Here is a 23,536-nt window from a genome sequence, read left to right as displayed (position 1 = left end):
AAGAGCTGGCACACAGCCAGATGCAAGCCACAACTGGAAAAGCCTTTCTCTCTCTCCTGCTCTGAATTAATTTGATTGCAGAAATTCAGCCTTTTAAGCTATGTTTATGTTCCAAGAAGTGGTGTTCACTGAAATGACAGCGATGGCCACAGAAGACAAATTTCCAAAAGCTTGTACACGAGTGTCCAACGTTTTGACTTCCCTGGGCTGCATTGAGTGAAGAGAGATTGTCTTGGGCTGTAGGTTGCATCTGTAGGAATCTGTAGGTTGCGCCAAAAGTAATGCCTCCTATTTATCTCCATGGAAAATAAACTGATACAAAGAGCATGATCACCCTGATAGAGCAAATTCTCAGCTACAAAACAACATTTTTATCATAGTCACCACCCTGGATGTGTTTAAAAACTGTTTGGATGTGGTGCTCAGGGACATGATTTAGTGGAGGGTCGTTAGAGTTAGGGTGGTATGATTAGGCTGTGGTTGGATTCGATGATCTTCAAGGTCTTTTCCAACCTGAGCGATTCTGTGATTAGCCCTGTGCCTTTTTTGCCAGCAGTGAACAAGAGCCTGCATGCCATGCTCATAAAAATCTGCCCCAGCCATAGTGACCCACTGTCACTGTTGCACAGCCGCCATGGTGGCGTGGGGCAGTGGGCAACCACAGTGCAGGCTGCGCTGGGCTGGGCTGCATGCAGCCTGCAGGCAGTGCGTTGGGCATGCCTCATGTAGGGCATAAGCTTCTGCCTATGTATGAGAACCTTTGGGAGACAGTAAGTACTTCAGAGTGTATTGTGTCCTGGTGCAGAGGCTTTCTTACTGGAAAGTAGTACCCCCACTGCTTAGCAGAAGGAAAAGGAAGAACAACGCAACCAACTCAGCTTGTTTGATGGGGTAATTTTAACCGTGGCATTAATGTTAATGCTGTTAATGACTTTAATTTAAACTCAGTTTTAATATAGCTGAAAAAAAAATAATAGGTGAATGGTTTTGATTTATATAGTACTGGAGTTTTGTAAACAAACGCAGTTATTACTGACTAATTCAGGTTGTGATCTGTACACATACTGTGCTAACTCAGCAGTCTGTGTACCTCCTGCAAGATTTCTTGAAAATTCTTCATTAATTCTGTCTACCCCAGTGTTGGTAACCAGTTTTAAGTGTGTCTTTACACTATAAAACCTGTACAGAAAATCCTAACTTTATAAACCCATATATGTATTTTGTTACCAGCAGCAAAGCCAGCTGTGAGCTAAATGTGATTGAGTGAGAGGTCCTCTGAAAGAAAATGTGACCATAGAGAGGGGCTCTTTGAGACTTCGGTTAATTTTCTGGTCTGTCTGCAATAAAGGCCACCTGCAGTTAATCAGATGTGCTTTGTGCAATCCTGAGTGAGGCAGCTTTTGCATTTAGTACCTACATGTTGGTTCTCATGGGTTGGTGGGTTGTGTTTTTCAGGTGCTTTCCACTTGCGTGGAGCGCAGACCAGTCTGTTAATGCACCCATCCACTTTTGCTTGTGTGGCCCAAAACGATTTGTTCAAATGCCTTATGCCACTTTTCCTTGCTGTTGAATTTCCTTATGTTAACTGTACTTGTGGAGGCAAAGAAGACTCTAATTAGGCGCTTATTAAATATTTGTTAATTAAAATCTGTAGCCATAGTTAAGATGTTTGTGTTGGCATGAACTCCACATTCTTATGCTTCATAAAAATGTGTATATATGTTTGTATTTGTATATATACATTTGATATGTAGGATTCCCTCTTAAATATTCATGTTTGTTCTTTAAAATGACACTCTGCATATAAAGTAATACAAAGCAAGTATTACTCCATTACTTTGAAGGCTTAACTGGCTCTTGAATTTGAGAACATTGTTTTCCCTTCTTGTGGAGCCCATGGGCTTGTCGCGTACTTCCAGTAACTACTGAAAATTAAGCACTATGTTTTGTTCTGAATATAGTGGAAGGATTTCATTGAAAGCCAATGTTTTCTGTGGAAGAATAGAAGGTTGATGAATTTGATGTAGTTTACTGCAGCAGCAGATGACTGCAGGCGGCTGAATAATGAAGTACAATACCATAGGTATGATACAGCCCTGTACAGACATTGCAGCACACAGATGGAGGATGTATAGTGCAGTGTGCTTGAGTCTGAACATCATAAATTTTTCAGGCACGGAAGAGACCAAGGTCTTGTTCCAAGCTGTATTCTTAGTGTGGGAGGAACGAGGTGTTGGCTTATCACATCTGAGGTCAATTGATGCTGACTAAAGCAGGCAGGTTTGTAAAGTGATGGTGCCATTTCTTATTCACTGTTGGCAGATAATATTGTTTCAAATGAATGGGATGAGTGTTCTGCTCATCTCCTAGTGCTTTAGGGAGGGAAATGTTCAGTGTTTGGAACAGCATTTATTTTTCACAACTTCTGTCACTGAAATCTGTAGTAGTGCTGTGTTTAAGATAGCATGATGAGTCCTCCATATGTCTTCCACATCCCTAGAAGGCAGCACAGTGGTTAGAAAGGGTTTGGAAATATAAAATGATTTAGAGGTTAGATTGTGATGATCTTGTTTTGCTTTACAACTTGCCTGTATGGATGAGGGGCCCAGCAACTGAGAAACCCTCCAATAGTGTGAGCAGTTTGTTTGGACCGGGAGGAGGAGTGCATACACACAAATGTCTGAACACACTGTACTCTTTCAGAACTGGTTTAAAACCACATCTCAGCTTCTGTCACGGTTCCTCGCTTTTCAGCCTCTCCACAAGAATATTTTATCTGCAGAGCCAATCGTTTAAGTTGAGGCAACAGATTTTTGTGAAGTATGGTGGGTCAGACTGCTTGCTAATGTGCAATAAAGTTGCCTCCCTATCACTTCTAAGTGAAAGCAGTTTCATGACTTGGTGAGTGTATGGGAACTGCTGAATCACGGCCTGAACCTCTGATTGATCACCTGAGGCGAGCACTGAGTCAGCCACAGGAGCACAGGTGAAGGCAATTCACCTGTGCTGCAGGAAGGGGTGGAACCTGGCTGTACCTCTCCTAGACCTATTGAAGAGCTGACTACCGGTAGGAAAGGATCTCTTCTGGAGATTGCCTCTGCTGGTGTTTTGTGAGTGAGCCCAGGATAGGGGTAAGCCTTCTATTTATTCTCTTTTGTTATCATAGTCTGCTTTGCCTAACTCTCTTGTTTATTTTGTGATTATGATGTCCTGATATTCTTTGATTATACAGTAAGTCATTCCTAGGCATCCCAAACTTTTAGTCGTCACGTTGGAAAGCAGCTGAAATTAATGACTGTTTCTGATAATGGACCTGATTGTAGAACTAGATGAACTTAAATGTCCCTTCCAACCCAAAATATTCTATGATTCTGTGATCTTGCCCAATACAGGAAAATAAATTAGTAGTATGATTCATTAAAAGGAATTCTGCATTTATTTCACCAAGTACCTTTTTAGGCCCTGTCTGGATGGATTTGATTCAGTTATCTAGTCTGTGTTAACCTTCTTACTGTTCTTAATACTTCTACTTGAGTCTAACTCATCAGTCTGTTACCATCCACTGGCACAAATGATAGGGTATTTGCTTTGGTGATTCATCATTTAAATGTTCACTGAAACAATCACCCTTTTTATTTTCCATAAGGTTCACTTATAAACTGAATATCTTGTTAAGTGGAAGTGCGGAAGTACAAGGGAATTAAGTGTTATGTAATAATGCTGCATTTAATATGAGGAGAACTAGATGCATTCAAGTCGAATCCTCCTCTCAAAAATGGAGTCCAAAAGGCTTGCTTTGAGAATCTGGTTAACATAATCTAATTAGCAGAATTCATCATCATGGAACTATAGAATTCTCCTAGTTAGCAGTCTTCTCCTTTCTTCCTAGCCAGTGCCATTTTCTTGCATTCCTCTGGGAAATAAACTCATCTTTTAGAGATGTGAGCAAACAGTTTGCGTAGTGAGATTTTCACCTGTGGTGCATTTCAAGCTCTGATCTGAATGTGAAACTCTTCATTGTGCATAAAAGAAATGAGATACTTTACGTTCCCATTCGTGTGAATGTGAGCTTCATTTACAGCCCTGGCTTAAATATCTTTCCCTGGATTTGTGGTTTATAGGATCACGTGGATTAATTGATTTGACTATGTTCTTCTATATGTAAAACTTACATATTCCAAAGTCAGGAGCTTTGAGGCAACTGGAGACAGTGGATGAAGGCTTCTGTTTTGCTTCATGAAATACAGGCGACAACCTGTGAACATTTGTCAAGAAGAATCATGTTTACATAACCTTGTATAATCATTTTTTTTTCTTCACACTGCTTTTCCTTCTTATTATGCCTTTCACTTATTGTTCTGGATTTTTCCTTTCACACGAGCTGCAGCACTGCTTTGTTGTTTCAGTTTCAAACCTTAGAATGAGATCACACTGGAGGCGTAAACCCATTGGCCAAGGAGGGTAATAAGTACAGATGATATTGCAGAGTAGAGAGATATTTTTAATTGAATTTTAGCCTAGCAGAACTAGGTCATTATTCTCTAAAATTGCTGAAATTAAGTACTAATTAAAGTATTCAAGTTTAATTGGTCAGTTGCTCATTTAACAACAAAGGACACTGTGTCTTCACTGACAAAGCCAGCGTGGTTAATAGTACAAACATTATGTGCCACTGGTTTTTGTCCTTACAGCCAAAGCTGTACAACAGGTAAAGCTTTTTGTGTGCAGACCATGTTGGTGAGAGCTTGTCCTCTTGGGTCTTGTAGGTCTCCAAAGATAGTGGTTCCACGGCCTCTCTCTCAGCCACCTGTACAGCTCACGTTCTCTCAGTATGTGTATGCAACACATTGGGAATAGTTTGTTTTGCTATTTTTCCAATATTTAGTTCCCAGGGAACCAATCAAACTTAGTTCAGTGTAGAAGTAAATCACATGACAGGTTTCCTTTTGCATGCTTCAGAGATTGAAGATTTTTTTTTCCCTACTTTTTCTTTAAACTGGATGCAAAAAAAAAAAAAAAAAAAAAAAAAAGGAGAAAGAGGACTTCAATAATACTTTAAAATGTGATGCTTTTGAGTATGCTTTTTTTTCCTCTAGATTTTCAGCTCTAGATAAGAATGGTAACCAAATTGTATGTAGAATCAGCTACAGTAACAGCTATTAGCATTTCTTAAAAGCATTTCTCAGAGTAAATAAAATTATTAAATGAGTATTTAAATTAGTCTTTACTCTGTGGCAAAGCTAATCTTGGAAGCTAACAGTTCTCTGTCTCAAATGGTATTAACAATCATATAGCAAATAGGATTAGGAGCTTAAAATGGTTTCTTTTATTTGTCTTTAGACTGTCAGTACAGAGTGTGGATAATACAAATAGAAAATAAAGTTTAGCAATCGTTAAAACAGAATTTAAGATGCTGCATTTGCTTCAGAATCTTTTTCTGTTGTTAAAGTCATGATTTTCTGTAACATAGCTTTCCTTATCTTCTGTTTTGACAGTTCCCCCTTACACAAGAGACACAACTTTGACCTCTTGAAAGAAACATGGATTTGTGGTCTTTCATTTCTCATGGTCTTGGTTACTTGTTCTTGGCAGTGAAGGACTGGCATGTTTCGTGTGTATGACTGAAATGTTTTCTGACAGGGAAAGGAAGGCAGAAGGTACAACTTAAACAAAGCTCTAACTCCTAACTCACCAAGAAATGCATAAACGTCAGCATACCCAAAAGATAATGAGAAAGAGTTCAGCCTCATTTGATCTCCTGGGTAATGTTGGAGTACGTGTTTCATGGCAACTGTTTCTTCTAGTGCATTCTACTCCAGTGTGTGTATTTTGAGTTAATCTTCCAGATATTTTCCTGAAATCTGTCATACAGATCTGCCAGCCGTGCCTTCCAAATGCAAAACTTCTCTATTTTTGGTGTTTTGTGATTTGTTTTTAGAAATGCAATAGTTCTGCGTCCTTTGGTGAAGATGCTAAGAAGCTGTTGGAATTGCCCATTTTCTTCTGAGACTTCTGTGTGTCGTGATACAGGCCACATTAGTTAGATGTCTTAAGAAGAACGCTGTTTGACATGTGCTTAGTCTGAGATGAAGTCAGTTATCATCTTCCCTTGAAGTGCGCTTATCATCCTTACCCAAACAGGCTTTGGGTTTAGATTCGCTCAGGATTTGCAGCTCTGTGGGCAAACGATATTTATGTAGGCTGACAGCAGGAGGAGGGGATGGAAAGAGAAAGTGATCGCTGCTGGAGGGCCTGCAAGAGACCAGGTTGTCTGAAAATAAAGATGTGCATCTTTGGCAACTGCGGCCTGGACGCTTGCAAAGTGTCTGCTGTCATCTGTGTTAGGACCATGAGGATAGTCAGAGGGCTGGAGCACCTCTCCTATGAAGACAGGTGGAGGGAGCTGGGCTTGTTCAGCCTGGGGAGTTGAGGGCTTTGGGGAGGCCTCATTGTGGCCTTCCTGTACTCGAAGGGAGCTTATAAACAGGAGAGAGACCAACTTTTTACATGAACAGAGAGTGATAAAACAAGGGGATAGCTTTAGTCTAAAACAGGGAAGACTGACAACATGTCAGGGAAAATTTCCACTGAGAAGGTGATGAGATGCTTACACAGCTGCCCAGAGAAGCTGTGGTGCCCCATCCCTGGAGGCGCTCAAGGCCAGGTTGGATGGGGCCCTGGGCAGCCTGAGCTGGTGGGGGGCAGCCCTGCCAACGGCAGGGGTTGGAAATAAATGATCTTTGAACTCCCTCCACTCCAAGCCATTCTGTGGTTCTGTGATCTCTAAAACCTGAGGCAGGACCATCATTTCGGGACCCTTATTACAGGGGAAAGCAGGAAGCAACAGCAGGTGTGGACTACTTACAAGCTAGTGTATAGAAAAGTAATAAATTAAGAATTATTGTGCATTTTTTAATATGTTCATTCATTGCTCTAATTGAATACTACCTGAAGATGTTGGCTCAGATGTAGCCTAAACGAACATGGGGGGCATCCTTCAGTTTATGTACACTGAGGTGAGAGGAGCATATGCATGAATACACACACAGAGAAAAGTGACAGTTTTAAGGCCCAAAAGTTGGGTTGGTTTGAGAATGCAAGATTGGTATGCAAAAAATTCAGGAAACAGCGGGAACATGATGTATCAGCAGGTGTGAATTGAAACCATCTCAGTAAAGGCATTTGTCACTCTGATGGAAGTGGCCAAGTGGCACATGTGGCTTCTGCTGTATTTATCAGGCTGAGCATAGAGACAACTGCACTCTTCAGTGAACCATGATAAACCATTACCGACCTGAATTTGTTCCCTGCTGACTGAACACTGCAAAACTACTGTGTGGATCTGCCTTTGAAGTTATCTGCCATCCAACCTATGGGTTAGTAAATCATAGAATGGCTTAGGCTGGAGGGGACCTTAAGATTGTCTAGTTTCAGTTCCCCCGTAAATCTTAGTAAGTCTGTTCTAGAGTGCCAGATGTTAAGTAGTTGGAGGTGTGTGATGTAAGTAGTGCATGGGAATGGATTCATTTGCAGTTATTGCCAAGATGATGGAAGGCAATTAGAACTTAGGCCTGTTCTTTACAGGGAGAATTGAACACTGGATAAGGGATGTTTGTAGAGGCAGTTCTCTCATTCATGTCTTTGGAGAGCATGTGCAGATATCAGGGTTAAAGTCCTAACAGTATTGCCATGTTCTCATACTGTTAATTTTTCTGTGCTTAGAAATAAATCCACCAAGAGGAACTGGAGAAGAGTAAAAGAAGAGAAGAGTTTTAACTCAATCGGGCCACAAGCCACCACTGTGCTTATCATTAATGCAAGATTACTTAGTTGTTTAGTTAAGAATGAACAGAAACCTTGATTAAATATTGGAAATGGGGACTTACTGTGTGAAGACCTGTGTATTCTCTGAGCTGTAGTGTGGCAGAAATGTGGTGCCTGCAGGCAAAAGGAACTCTTCACGGCAGCACGTACCTCTATCTCTGTATAATGGTGCAGGGTTTGAAAGAAAAGGTTGGTACTTAATGGCTTTACGTGAGGAAGAAAGTACATGCACTGAGGAAATCTCTCTCCTACAGTCCACCCAGAGATTTTTAATGCATGTGAAGGAGTTGCCTTTGTGATGAAAAGGGAGAAATGTGCTGTGGAGTGGAAAAAAAAAAACGTGACTGGCAAAAGCCTCTTCCATTCACTCCCCCTCCTCAGCAAATTGCCTGAAAATGGATCATAAACAGCACTGCATCATTACTATTATCTCCTGCTATGACTCACTGAGCTGTATATAGCAGCTCTTCTTTTGAGGAGAATTCTTACTCAGAGCAAGTAGGCTGTGCAAGCAAATACAAAATGTCAGACTGTTATGTCACTGCTGCATTAGAATGTCTCTCATTGCAGATAAAAATGTCTAAAAATGGCTTCATAGGGAGTAGTCCCTATCTCTATTAAACAGGTATTGTCAGGTTAATAATCCTCATTAGTTTTTTCCTGATTTGGTACTCTTATTTTCATGAGCAACAGGGATGCATTTCTTAATTGCACTAGCAAATTAGTTCAAGAATTTGACTTGCTGGTAATGCAAGGTAGCAGATGGGTTTGGTGCGTGCCTTCTTTTTAGTTTGTCTTTTTGAAAGCTTGTTCCCTTTGATTGCCTAATTATTCCCCAAATTAATTATCTGGGATTTCTTTCTGTTCTTTTAGAACTAACCTGTAAAGAGCCTGTTTGTAAAATCCAGGTGTGTCTCATCATGTTGATCTGTTGATTCTTCCATCCTCCTTTTAGAAAGGTTGGCTTTCTGAAATACAAACAGCATCCTCCCTCCATATTTTGCATTCCCTTAGTACCTTGAAATTCAGACTGCTTTTCTTAGCAAGGAAGGCCAGCCAAGGCTTTCCTCAGAGCTACCACGATTGGTGCTGATTGGGAAAACTTCTCTGTCCTTATCCCCAGATGAACTCTTGAGGATTCAGAGCTCTGTTTTGCTGATGTTGGTGCCAATGTCAGTCTTTTTCCATATCCTGTTGTGCACCAAATTACTGCATTGTTTGTTTATGTTGCGTGTATGTTGACTCAGCTTTGACTTTGAGACAGCACTAAAAGATTTTAAAATATGTACTAGGAAATAAGGATGCTGCCTTATATTTTGTGGTATTGGTAACATTGACAAAGCTCTATCAGTAAAAGAAATACTCCTATGTTTTCTTACAGGTTTTGGGATTCGAAGTTGACACAGTGAACTCTGTCCAGTTTTCAAACCACACAGGTAAAAAATTTATGTCCATCTTAAGACACTGCTCCTCAGGGATTTCAGCTGTACTCAATATGTGTGTCAGCTCGGCAAGTAACTGTGGAAAGGAGTTCTGTTTTATGGTTTCACTCCTGTTTTCAGGATATTGGACATAATTATAATTTTTGAGTCTATCAAAAATCCATGGATTTGGGATATGACATGGGGATGTTATGTCCTGCTACTTCAGAATGTGAGTTACTTTTATAAGGCAGTAATCTATTGAGACTGAAATAACTAGAGTACGGCCATCCACACAAGCAGTCCTGTGAAGGAGGGAGTCTCCACTGCTGTTTTCTGTATGGTATGGCCCTGTGACACTCATCATCACATTACCAACCCCAAATGTGTGAGCTAGACATGTTTCTTCTGTGTGTATGCCCACCTAGAAGGCAAGCAGTTATCCTAAAATTGCATTTTGGAGGAGAACAAGAGGGAGTGAGAGTGTAATACGTTTAGGTATATTTTTGAGTTCAAAGCCTCAACAAAGTATCAGATACTCAGATCATACTTTCAGACTTCCTAGCATGCTCAGTGCTAGAGGATGCTGTTTTTGTAAACAGAGATGAAATTTGTTTAGTAGTACCTTTCACTGTTAAAAACACTCCAAGTTGTTGTTTTTGACTCAGTGGAGTTAAATCTGCTGTGGCAAGTTGTTTGAAAGATGTACTTTAGGAAATATCAAGGCACAAATGTTGACAGCATCTTAGAAAAGAGCAAACATGGTTTCTGTCAGGAAAAAAAAAAAAGACAAATACTTATATAATTTACTAGTATGTCAGAGGTACATCTTTATTAATCACCTGCTTAATTTTTTGAACAGAGAGCAAACCAGCAGGCCTCTGTCCTCTAAGCATGTTCAGCTCCAGGCAGCTTTTAGAAGTTTAGAGGATGCTCCTATCATTTTAAAGCTTCAGTGGCAGTAGAGAAAAAGCTCAAAAGCAGTAATAATTAAACTAGGACTGTGGGATCTCTCTTGGCTCAGGCAAAAACCTATTTATTCTGCTTGTAACCTTTGGTACAGTACAAAGGTGTGCTTATGTTTTAACAGAGGTTTTGATGTGACTTTAATGTATTTAGTTTGGAAATTAGTGATGTTTGTTTGTTTGGGTAAAAGTGTTATAATCTTCCAGAAATAAAGCAATTTTTTTGCATCTGAAATAATAATGAGATGCTCAGAATGGATCGGTGTTTGTTTTGTCATTTCTGGGTTTTCGGTGTTAAGAATAAATCAATTTTATATGGTGTTAAAAGAGTTTTAAAGAGCTTTTATTAGACCATAAACTGAATGTGTCTAAAAGTAGGCAAGTTAAGTTACCAATAGAATGATCAGATTCTTGAAGCAGAATGTTCCTGAGATTACGGTTCTTTAAAATATTTAGAACTCATCACAGAATCACAGGGGTTGGAAGGGACCTCAGGAGATGATTGAGTCCAACCCCCTGCTGAAGCAGGTGCCCTACAATATAGAGTTAGGCATGCAGACAGATCTTGTGTATCTCTGTAGAAGGAGACCCCACAGCCTCCCTGGGCAGCCTGTTCCAGTATTCTGTATTCAGGAATCACATTCTCCATTTATTTTCCCTTAATCTTGATTGTCTTGGTAAATGCCTTTAAAGACCCTCAAAGACTGGTGTGCAGTCTCCTGACTTTGGCAAACTGCTGTCGGAAAGAAAATCAGAGTATGGTAGCACTAGTGAAGAGTAAATTAAAGAAGTTTGTATCTTGAAGTGTTGGTCATTTGGCTGAAAAAGGAAGGAGTGGAGAAGATAGGAAGGGGACACATTCCCTTATATGATGTTTGGGTCTGGTTTTCTGACAACAGTTCTTCTACTGGAACCTTTCTGAAATTGAAGGATAGATTCTAAGCCTAGTTTTGCAAAGCCAGGAGGCATAGAACTTCCCCTTCAAGAGAGAACATAGAGCTGTGTTCTCATGTAGAGACTTCGGCAGTTCATTTGTGCATGACAGCACACAAGGTAATGTACGTGAGCTCTGTGCTACTGCTGGGATTAGTGAACGTGAAGTACAGTACTGGGCTATGCCTTGTGTCTGGAGCAGTGCCACAGTACACAGGGATCATGTGCTGGGTGAACTGGAAAGAAAGCATTGATTTTCTTATGAGAACAGCATCTTATTAGAAACCTTGCTGCAGTCAAGATGCAACTTCTGCTTCAAAGACTAGCTGTGAACATAGTTTCTAAAAGAATGTGACATGCTGGAGTGGGTACAGGTAGCAAAGTATGTGATGTGGCTGTTTAAAACAGTGAATTTTCTTTCACATCTCCATCTTTAAACTTAATCTTGTCAGTAAAAGATAAAACCCAGGGAGAATTCATGACTAACAGACCTTTAGTGAACCAGTATTCCTTTAATAAATGATTAGGATAACACAGACCTTCTGTTTCTGCTGACTCCTGCTCAGAGAATTCAGCTTTCTTTAGTCTCTGATAGTCCTGAGATTTGGAAAACATGTTTTAAATCAGCCCCCTTGGAGAACAGTGTCGTGTTGCTCTGTGAGGCAATGTTATGCTATGATTAGAGTGACTCACCCTTGAATGCCATCGTGCTTTGTGTGGAAATAAAAGAATCTGTCACGCAACCTACAGTGATTTTGGGTTTTTAGTTCCTTCTTGCTTTACTGTGTGCAAAAGCATCTACACGTCTAAGGTGCAAAATTAAAAACCTAGCCTTGTCTTACCTTGACTATCAGTATGCTTTGGGGTACACTTTTAATTTTTCCATGATTTGTGGTTTTGTTTTTAATTGGCAAGTTAATGGTAAGCACGCACTGTGCTTGCTCTCCCACCCAAATTCTACCTTTGAAGCTGTTCCAGAAAAAATAGTCTGGCTTTGGTGTTGTGTGCTTTTTTTTTTTTTCCTTTCTAAAACAAGGCACTTTTGACTTTGACTTAGGGGGTTGTGTGGGCAGCTGGGTTGAATGGTAGTTCTGATATATGAGAAATTATAATTATTTCTTGTCGATGTGTTTCTTCACAGTCTGCCACCTATATACAGTCACTCACGACTACAGAGTGTGGGACAAAAAGGAATAATCCTCCCTTGTGCCTAACAGTGACAATATTTTACTCCCATACTGAGCAGCTGTAAATAATGCTCCAGTTCTATCCAGTGGAGAACTTGGAACTGCATTTCTGATTGAAGCCTTCCTTGTAGCTGAAGATTAAGTAATGCTTTTAGGTCAGATTGTCTGCAGTGTTTGCGTGTGAATTTTTTTTGCACAGCTGAGACCAGACTGCTTGTCCATCACATGCCTTAAATACCTGATCTTTCTTCCTTTTCCTCATGTGAAATACTTGCTTATTGACAAGTGTCACAGAATCATGGAATCACGGGAGTTGGAAGGGACCTCAAGGTATCATTGAGTCCAACCTGCTGCTAGAGCAAGTTCCCTGCAATAGGTCACATAGGTAAATGTCCAGATGAGTCCTGAATATCTCCAAAGAAGGAGACTCCACAACCTCCCTGGGCAGACTGTTCCAGTGCTCCATCATTCTTACTGTAAAGAAGTTCTTCTGCATGTTAGTGTAGAACTCCTGATGTTCAAGTTTTAGGCCATTGCTCCTTGTCCGATCGCTACATTCCACTGAGAAGAGCCTGGCCTTATCCATTTGCCTCCCACCTCCCTTTGGATATTTATAAACATTTATCAGATCTCCTCTCAGTTGTCTTTTCCCCAGGCTGAACAGACCCAGGTCTCTCAGCTTTTCCTCATACAGGAGATGCTCCAAGCCATTTATAGTCTTTGCAGTCCTCCACTGGCCTCATTCTAGGAGATCTGTCTTTTTTGAAACAGGGAGCCCACAACTGGACACTCAGAACATTATTCTAGGCAGTCAACAGAGGAAGCTCTAACCTCAGAACAGAATGTTTCTCATTGGAAACAAAGAAATCTTACATGCCTTGCTGTGCTTAAATGGTGACTTTGTTTTTGTTTTGTTTTTCTTCTGATATGCCTGGGATTTTTAGTCTTTTTCTCTTCGTTCTTGAAAGTAATTGAGAAGCTTATAAATGCATTCCAAGGGAAAGAAAAATGTACCAGTGGAGGAAGGTTAAAAAAGAAAAATACATAAATTCCTCTTGGGCGTTTCGTTGTACTACTAGCAGGTGAACAAAGAATTTCCCAGGAAAGTAGTGGACAGGTTCATCTTTTTAGAGGGATGAGAGGCAAGAAGCACCATATCTCCCATGGTTTTTATTCCCTTGCCTACTTAGAATGTATATGTAACATTTAACTGCAATAAAAGGCTATAATATAGTTAAGTAGAAGGGTTTGCAGATGTTTTATAGTTTATGTTCAACTATGTGTTTAAGTCTTTTTATTAATCCGGGAGACTAATGCAGTCAGCTTGAGTAAATGGAACTTTGGGAAGCAGTATCGTGACTGGCAGCGTTCCTCTGCTCGCTTAGTCTGGCACTGAGTGGAATTATTCAGTGGTTTTGTAACTGAAAGAAGATCCATCTTTCTTCCTTTTTGGAAGGCACAAGCCATAATCTGACACTAACATCCAAGATGTAGGATACATTTATTAATCTTTCTACTGTGCCTAGCCACCATTGGAATTTGCAAATGGGACCAAGTTTTTTTTTTTTTTGTTTGTTTTTTTACCAAGTACAAACCTGGAACTCATTATTAAGTTTTCTTGGCTGTGATTTTTGTACACTGTGTGCAGATAGCCAGATGCTGTGAGACTGTGCTTTTGTATTGCTAAGTGCCACTCTGATATGATTGCAGAGGGAGAGTCTTTAGTAAGTGGCAGTAAAAAGAAGACTTAAATTTTTTTCTTCCTGTTTCCCAGTATCCATATGTAGTGGTATAGGTATGGGAATAATGTTTCTAGGGTGCTGATTTTCCTTTAGGTCTTGCTGCAGTGCAACTCTGCAACTTCAGCTGCACTCATTGCTTGACAAGTATTCACATCCAGCCAAGAAATACAGAGGTTCTTCTTTATTGTCCTTAATTCTGGTGGTTTTCCACAAAGCCTTTACATGTTTAGGCTTGCTCTTGTCATTCCTTGCTATTTGCAGCTGCACATCGTATTCTTGACCTCCCAATATCTGTCTGGATTCTTACTAGAGTTTACCCATGCTTTTCCAGTTTCACATTAGTTCCCTTCATCTTCCTGGGACCCCAAGGTCCTTTTTAAGCAACAGTCAACTGCCTTTTTCTTCTGTCTCTCTACAGATGCAGCTATCTGGCTGGAAAGTAAGATAAAGGCAGGGTCATGGGTTTATGCACTTAATTTGTCATGTTATGTGAGGATACCCTGGGGAAAGGGTTCAGGGTGGTTTCCATGTCACCATCAGCATTGATTTTATTTCTTCTCACTCAAACGTAGTTCAGCTCCCAGTGGAATCCCAGTTCCATGCAGATCCAGTGAAGGCATTGCCTGTTTTCTTTTAAGGAGCTGTGGCTTCCCTCAGCTCTTCCCTAGAGGAGGGCATTCTCCTCGCATGCCTGGTGAATTACTGTGTTAGGAGGAATGAGCTGAGCTTCTCCAGTGAATTCTGGACGTGGTGGAATACAAATGCATCGTGTCCCTATCTGAACTGGCTTTGGAGTGCCAATAGAAATATAGATTGGGGAAAAAAGGAGAGGTTAGGTTATGTCTCTCTAAAACCGTGGTGTGGCAGAACAAGCAGTTGTATAAATGGTGAGTAAGCCAAGTGCTTGAGACAGCTGCAGCCAAGGGTTCCTCTCATACTTGGAGCGAGAGGCATGCCTAGGTGTGAGATGTTGCCACAGTATCTCTGCTGGAGTGAAACTACTGTCCTGACGTGTGGGAATCTCCTGCTTAGCCCATTTCTTTGCAAGGACTTTTAAAACCCATTTACTAAGGAGAAAATCCTAGTGCTGCTGCGATCAGTCCCTTCGCCAGCTGGCGTAGAGTCATGGTTTAGGGACCAGGCCTTCATGAGATGAGGAGAGCAAAATGATCCATCTGCTCACCCTGCTGTGGGTGTTTTTGCATTTATAAGAAGGGAAACTGAAAAATGTGCTTATCCTAGTCTCTGGGCACCTTTTAGCAATTACTTTAATAACACAGTTTAGAGCGATAGTCAAAGCCAAGAGTTTTTATCACAGAACTTTCCAAATCCAAGAGCAGGAATTAAGATAAAATACCATTTTCTCTTCACAGGGCTGGTGTGGAAGAAGATATTAGTGTAACATTTCACTTTTCCTAATCTCACTTAATAAAAAGAAAAGCTTTTTAACAAACCCCGAACTTAACAAAGATTGGAAGTGCTTTCTTTTTCACTTCTCAGCCAAAAATACCTGTTTATAATTCCTAGGGATCATTCAAGGGTATGGATATTGTTCATCTGGTTTTTGATGCCTTTCTAATACTCTTTTGCTTCCTCCAGCACCCTCAATATTAGAGTTGTCCTCTTTTCAGAATGCACTCTGTGAGATAAAATTACATGTTTAAAGAACATCCTGTGACATTATTCTGCTGTGGTCACTCTGTGCAGTGTGTGCAGGTGCCAATGAAAGCTACTTCTGACTACAAATGTGAAAGTTCTGCATGCCTGCAGAGAGATCTTCAGTTAGACCTACAAGCCTATTTTCTTCTGGGCAGAATCTACACTCTGCATAGTGCAGAGTTCATGGCTAGTAATTAATGGTCATTCTGCTGTCTGTGGGTTTTTTTTTTTTGTACTAATATGAAATATCAAAAATAGATTCCACTGATAGCCTCCCCATAATGAGGCTCCCCGTAAAATATATCTATCCCCCTCACAACAGGAAAGAAACAGTTGTGTAGGCTCCATGGGAAAACGTAGGTGAGCTTGTGTGTGCTCTACTCATTTCACTGATGAATGGGCAATCTAAATTTCCATAGTAGTGTCACTAGTTCCTCTGGGAAACAGTGGTTGTTTGAGAATGGAGCAATTCTGCTGACAGCAGTCTTCATTCAACAGTGGTGCATAAGAGAAAGAAATGCCTTTTGCTGATGATGTCTGATACTGTTCCTCCAAGTGTTTGAACTCTGTAATCCTGATTAGGATATCTTGCTTGTAAAATTACCTGGCTTTTCTTTTGCAGGTTATGCCCACTGGAAGGGTCAGGTGTTAAATTCTGATGAACTTCATGAACTGTATGAAGGACTTAAGCTGAACAAGGTCAACCAATATGATTATGTACTCACAGGTAAAAATGACTTGGGTTTTGGTGGTTTTTTTTTTTTTTTTTTTTTTGGAGTTCACACGAAATGTAAATGAGCATAGAGATATCAATGTGGTGGGAAAAGGTGTTTCACCAGAGGTGTAATGACAGAAGGATCGGCATGATAGAAAGGTGCTATAAGGGAAGAAGATTGCTTACCCATATTGGAAGATTCCAGGTTCGTAAGGGAAAGCTCTACCAAAGAGAGGCCTCCAGAAATAGATTCTTCCCCAGTGGCAGTCAGCCCTTAAATGGGATCTAAGAGAGGTGCAGCTGGGCTCCACCCCTTCTTGTCACAAAGCTGAATTGCCTTCACTTGTGCTCATAGGGCTGATGAATCAGTGGTTCAGGACGTGACTCAACAGTTTCCATACATAACACGCATCCTTCCTTATTCCAAACTATGAAATTACATGTTTCTTCTCAATCTCCTGTAATTTCAGTTGTATATTGTAGTCATAACTGCTTATGCTATTTAGTTTGAAACTGTCTTTTCCTGCCTGAAGGCTGTCATTGAATGGGTTAATTGATCCTCATCTATAGCTAACAGACTTGCACAGGCCAGTCATGTACAGACATAGTCACTCACAAAATATTAACTCCAAAAAAAAAAAAAGAGGAATGTCAGAATATTATTTTTAAATTCGTCCTGAAGACTCTTTCTACTAAATTCTCATTAGTAGCTCTCTGCTGTACAATCAGTAATTTCTATTTGTAGTTATCTGTCCATGTTTTACTTACCTGATCTTCAAAAGGTTGTGTTTTCAATACAGATTTTGTATTCTAGTCTGTTGTATTTCTTGATATTTTGTTCTTGCAGGTCCTTTCATTTTCCCCAAGTAGATGCAGTTCTGTGGGACATAATTTTATGCATCACTGTGTGGAAAGTGCTCATAAATACTGCAAAGGGAACTTCATGTATAATGCTTTATAAAACTAGAGATTATAAGAGCATTTTTAATTACGAACTGCTTCTCATCCAATTCCTGTTTCTTCAGAGTAGAGTACTGATGGGGTTTCCCCTCAGTGGGAGGTATGCATCTGGTTTAGATTACAGTATCATTTTTTATTGCAGTGAGCAGCCACTTTTTAAAGGTAAATAGAATTAAATTGCCTGATTTAATTAACTTCGCAGCTTCCTCATGTAGGAAGGTGCTTTCTTTGTACACAAGGAAAACTGGAGACTTTAACTGAATGGATTTAACCCCAGAGCAGACATACTGGATTGAAGGATATGGTATATCTAAAAAGCTACATTTCCTTCCATCTCAGGACATCTTTCCAAATTAAAGGAGGCTAAATAGAAAATAGACTGAGTTAAAATTAAGAAATCTATTTCAGCATAAATGGGTTCATTAAGATTGAAAAATAGAAGAACATCCTTTCTATCATAGAATTGTAGAGTAGCTCAGGTTGAAAGACCTTAAAGATCATCAAGTCTAACCACAACCTGACCATCCTACCCTAACTCTAACAACCCTCCGCCAAATCATGTCCCTGAGCACCACATCCAAACGGTTTTTAAACAGATCCAGGGATGGTGACTCAACCACCCCCTTGGGAGCCTATTCCAGTGCTTAACAACTCTTTCTGTATAGAAGTGTATCCGGATATCCAACCTAAACATCCCCTGGTACAACTTGGAGCCATTTCCCCTCGTCCTGTCCCAGTGAGAAGAGACCAACCCCACTCTCACTGCAATCCCCTTTCAGGTATTTGAAAAGGGCAAGAGGTCTCCCTTCAGCCTCCTTTTCCTCAGGCCAAACAACCCCATTTCCTTCAGTTTCTCCTCATAGGGCATATTCTCCAAGCCCTTCACAGCCCTGTAGCCGTTCTTTGGACCTGCTCCAGCACCTCCTTCCTTGAAAGTAGACACCTAGAGGCCGTTTCCTAGAAGAGCCAATTGTATTGCAGGAGTTTTCAGGAAGTGTTAGTAAGCAACAAACAGTGTTTGAGGTGTTTGGTTTTTTTTTTTTCTTTTCTTTTTTTTTTTTTTTAAGGTGTTCCTTTTTTATTTTACTTTTCACTCTTGACAGTTGCCCCAACTCCTTTTCTTTTAGTGTCTTCTACTGGCAAAAATGCATCAGATCAGAAATCTTCACCTGTAGAAGACATTTTGAAGAAAAAACTGTTAAAATGCCTTTTAAAATGTGATATGTGTATAGATAGGTTTGTGGTTTGTACAAGTTTGTTTAAAACTCCTGTTCAGTGTATTCAAGTGTAGACAATGAGAAGTGGGTGAAAGTGGCACTCACTTCCTATGATCTCATCTGTTAAGTGTTGAGTTGATTTGTAGCTGAACTTAAATATCTGGCTTTCTTCATCCAAGGTCAAAAGATTTTTCTCTTCAGGCAGAGACAGTGACTCACTGTGTTGCACAGCCATAGCTTGCTACCTCAGATGACCTGATTTATCAAACACTTACGTTAATTTATCAGTTGGTTGTATTTGACTGCATGTCTGATTACTGTAGATATCATGGCTGAAATGGAAATGATTCTCTTTAGTCTGATTCTGTAAAATGGCACCTCATTAGCTTTTGTGATTGTCACTTACTTGTGGATCTTCATCTCTTTGTTTTATTTGCAGTAAAGCATTCAAGGTGCCAGATAAACACAGATTCACTGTGGTGCTTTTGAAATGCCTCTATCACCAATGTTTACTTTGTTTTTTATTAAGTCAGTCTAACATTACAGCCCATTTTAAAACAAAATCTTTCCTTGTTTATTTTTTTGCTGACTATCATTAATACGGACAGAGCATTTTGCCTCAAAATCTTGGAAGTTTCTTCCATTTCTTCTCAGTGTGTAAAAATTGGAACAATTTTACAACTTAAAAAAAAAAAAATCTCTAAAAATACATTTTACTGGAATGAGCATTTCCAAGCTGAAGACACTGCCTTGCTAGAATAATGCTACTACATGAACTAAAGGAAATGAAAATGAAATTACTAATTAATACGTTATAAATAAAATGAATATATAAAATAAACACAATAGTAAATATATAAATGAAGAAACAGGTATTATAAATTAATAACTATACAAATGTTGTAGTGCTACCATTGTGGTGAGGGCCTTGTGATGTAACAAAATCATTTTACAACTTATTTCACTGCTAAGCCAAATTAGGAATTTTACTGGTATATTGGCCATTGCTCTGAAATGGTCAAGATTAATTCTCCATTGCATTAATATGTTGGAAGAAAAAAATCCACACTGTTTCTAACTGGAATATGAGAAAAGTATATGGAACTTAGAATATTTTTATATATGAAATAGTGCTGGTTCAAACTGGTGTTTTAAAGAGAAGGACATTTTTTTTTTTCCTTTTGTCCAACCCTTTTTGTATGTACGTCCAAGCATTTTGAAGTCATATGAGCACTAAATGTATCATGCATATAGCAAATGAATTTCTGAATTGTATTTCTAGGCGAGTAGAGAGTGCCTTGATTTGCCTTCCACCTGTTACTTCTGAAAAAAATACTAAAAAATGCCATTCTCTGTTATGCATTGACCAGCTCCCCTCCCCCCGCCCAAAAAAAAAAAAACTTTCCTGCAAATCTACTTCAAAGATATTTTTCTTTGTTTTTTTTTTTCTTCTCAAGGATATACAAGAGACACATCATTTCTTGCAATGGTGGTGGATATCGTGCAAGAGTTGAAGCAACAGAATTCTAACCTAGTATATGGTAAGGATGTGAGTTATAATTCTTTCTGCTACTTTGTTGTATATGCCCATCATTTCACATTTTAGGACGAAAATGTCAGTCTGATGTAACCCAGTATTTTGGCCATCTTGTGCTCTGATCTGGCTGGGACCAGCTCAGGCTCCAATGAATTTTCATTTCAGCATTATTGAAAATTGATTTGATTTTTGTGATATTATGCCTTTCAGTATGTTTCATATGTTATGAAATGTCCAAAGAAAAGCGTGTATTAAGGAGTAATGTATGAAAGGAAGTTTTGTGAAATCCCAGCTGGCTGTTGCTGTTTGTATTCATAAGCACAGGCTGGGAGCACAAATGGCTGAAGCCTCTTCTTGATTTCCAGGTCAGTCAAAAGTAGGATAGACTCTCCCACACTGCCCTGATGTGGTTTCTTGTTACATCTCACAGGTATATTAACGTGCCTTATAAGCTTAATAATTTGGCTTAAGCTGTGAGGCATGTTTAACTCTGGTTCCCTCTGTTAAGATTACCTGGGAATGCTTGAAGAGCAACAGACCTGTGAGAAGAGATTCCCTGAGTGTTTCAGTATGAAACTCAACCAGCATGGGCTTGAACTGAGCAAAGAATTCACAGTAACACAGCAAAGTCAGTGGCATTTACTGGGGTAAAGAACTGGGAATGATGGCTGAACCATCTTCAGGTTCAACAAACTGTGTTGTCAGGCATCTGTGATGGTTAACAGGGTTTGCAGGGCACCATACTGCACAGTCTGATGGCAGATTTAGAGTTAACAAAGTACAGTTCTTGTTCTGAAGGTGTAGTGAAGAGATCTCCATGAACTTGATTTTCAGTTTTTCAGTTTGCAGTACGATTTGGTATTGTGAAAGCTAAAGGCTGTGTTGAGGTATGAACAGAAAGAAGCACAGAATGGTGAGGAAGTGGTCAGGTAGAGAGAACTTAGCAAGATTTCTAAGACCCTTTATATTTAGTAGTGGGATCATGTTGTAAGGAAAATCCTTTCAAACAAATGAAACTTGTTATTTGTAGAAACTTCCTTAAATACTAATTAGACATTGATTTGATACTTTGCAATTTGTTTAAATACTAATTAGACATTGATTTGATACTTTGCAATTTGTATTTTTTTTTATCTTGCTGGAAGCTCTACTAAGGCAATTACTACTTTTTTCAAGTACAAGGCTAGGCTGTTTCCATTCTTTCTTGGAACTGAGGGCACTTAAAATACATTGTTAACAAGATTCAGGACACGTGCCAAGTGTGTGTTATTACATTAAATTTGAGTTTGTCCTTTGTTCTGGATTTTCTTTTTGTTTCTTTTTAATACACATAATTTTAATGTGTACAATACAACATTTTGTGTGTATGTTGGGCGAGTATAATTTTGCACTTAAGTAAAAATAGGGCCCCACTTCTAAAACTAGATTTATTCTCTGTTACAGTGTGTGATCCAGTGATGGGAGACAAATGGAATGGAGAAGGCTCCATGGTTAGTACTTATCTTTTTCTTGGTATATTGAGTATTTGCTGTATAAGTATATATGCATAGAATTTTACTGGTTTTAAACCAAAGACTAAACCATTTTCCTCAAGTGTGGCTTTGAATCCCAGCATCAACTACGTTTGTACTACAGCTACTATATTTGCTTGAGTTTAGTATAAGGGAAGATAGTGACTGCATAGCCCTGAGACTTTTTCTTAATTCCCTGCTGAGAACAGGTAGTCTATGTACCCTGTCCAGAGGAAAATATCCCCCTGCTTCCCCTCCACTTCTCTCTGGAGTTCTCTCATCTTCTGTCAAGATAGCAGTTCCAGCTGGTAGGCTTGCTCACGTTCTGTGATTATATGAATTGGCATACCACCTGAACCTAAATGAAGATGACTCATTTCATGTGAGTTGTGATGCCTGTTAGGCGTTGGGCTGTTACAGTGACAGAGACGGAAAGGTTTGGTGTGCCAGTGCATTGCAAACAAGGAAATGTTTCATTCTTAACAATAGCAGATTGTTTCTGTAAAAGTGGAATGTGGGAAAAGATCAGCAATGATGATAGAAAATATTTTCTTCTGCCTTAGCTGGTCACACACTATGATTTTCTCTTTGTCCTTGTACCTTCTTACAGTTTACCTGCTCCTGAAAAGTCATGTGAAGTAGCACTTAGTAATAAATTTGCCATTGATTTTGTGGTCTCATGCTTTTATTTTATGTCTATTGCAATATTTATTGTCCTTGGCTTTTTCTAACAAGTCAGAAATACAGTAGCTGTAGAGATGCATTAGCTGTAGAGTGACTTTGAAAAGCTCTTGGGAGAAGTCATAACCATAGACTTACCCATATCTTTTGGGTAGAACACAAGGTAGATGGAATAAGATGAGAAAGTTTAGCACACAACCCACCAACTCACTTCTGATGTAAAAAGTAATAAAACAGTTATTTAAGAGGTCTTGATTTAGATGTGACCTAGTCCTGCATTCCTGTCTAAAATCAGAGTCCAGTGGCATCATTACTTCATCAAGACAACATGAGTGAGCTCAGTCCCAAGATGCTGGGTGTTCTGATATCACCTAATGGTCAATAACATAATGAGGTTTTATCTGTCACTAATACAGCTGAAGCAGGAGGTGAACACAGGATGCGTCTGTATGTACACCCTGTCCTATGTAGCTGATGTGCCTAATAGAGAAAATAAAACGTAGACAAAAGGAAAGATTAATCCTGATTTGGAAAATGGGCTGCTAATGAAGAATAGCTACTAGTAAACAAAGAACTTTAATATAGGCTTTGTTAAATAGAGCTACAACAGGATGCAGGAAGGTGAGCTGAGGCCTGCAGTTTAGCTCCTTGATGAACTCCATTCCGTGCCAAAAAAGCTGATGCTTTTCAACTTTCTTCCAAGTCTGAAGGGCTTACAGTCATTTAGGCTCCTGCTGCATCTTGGTGTATGTCACCTAATAAGAGAACCAGTCTGCCTTTGCTAATGGGCTGTATGTAGCTAAAGAAGATGGGATAGAGGTGGAACAGGAATGCAGAAGAGAGAGCATTGGCCCTCATTACTTAAAGTCACCAAAGTATGTGAGTGGCTTAGCATTCATGTGTATGAATGTGTAGCACACCCTAGAAATATTGCACTGAAAAGAGGGGACAAAATAACACAACAAGAGTGTTGCTTGTTCCTCAGTCCCTACAGTGTAATACAACCAATGTATTGCAGTGATGCAGCAGAGAACCTCCATTCCATTGGTACTACAGCAAAGTAGTTTATTTTAGAGATATGGGCAAGAAAAAGTGTTTCCCATTTTTGTTCCTTATACTGCTTTGTCATCTTGGTAAGAGGGAACCCCAAAACTCTTTGTCTAGACATCGCTTCCTTTTAATGC

At 39.6% G+C, this 23,536-nt stretch overlaps 1 protein-coding gene across 4 annotated transcripts in view; it reads left to right on the top strand.

The window, feature by feature from the left end:
• Nucleotides 1-23,536, top strand: part of PDXK (pyridoxal kinase) — a 49,204-nt gene that overhangs the window by 8,166 nt on the left and 17,502 nt on the right. For all 4 annotated transcript variants that reach the window (XM_042867475.1, XM_042867476.1, XM_042867477.1 and 1 more), the window contains exons 2-5: nt 9,206-9,260; nt 16,354-16,458; nt 20,081-20,164; nt 21,604-21,650. In XM_042867475.1, the coding sequence (XP_042723409.1) occupies nt 9,206-9,260; nt 16,354-16,458; nt 20,081-20,164; nt 21,604-21,650 (291 nt within the window). The remainder of the gene's footprint in view (nt 1-9,205; nt 9,261-16,353; nt 16,459-20,080; nt 20,165-21,603; nt 21,651-23,536) is intronic.

This window comes from Lagopus leucura, unplaced genomic scaffold (genome assembly GCF_019238085.1).
Source record: "Lagopus leucura isolate 7727_CA_CO unplaced genomic scaffold, USGS_WTPT01 Super-Scaffold_100001, whole genome shotgun sequence".
NCBI classification, from domain to species: Eukaryota; Metazoa; Chordata; class Aves; order Galliformes; family Phasianidae; genus Lagopus; species Lagopus leucura.
This window is presented reverse-complemented; position numbering and strand designations above follow the sequence as displayed.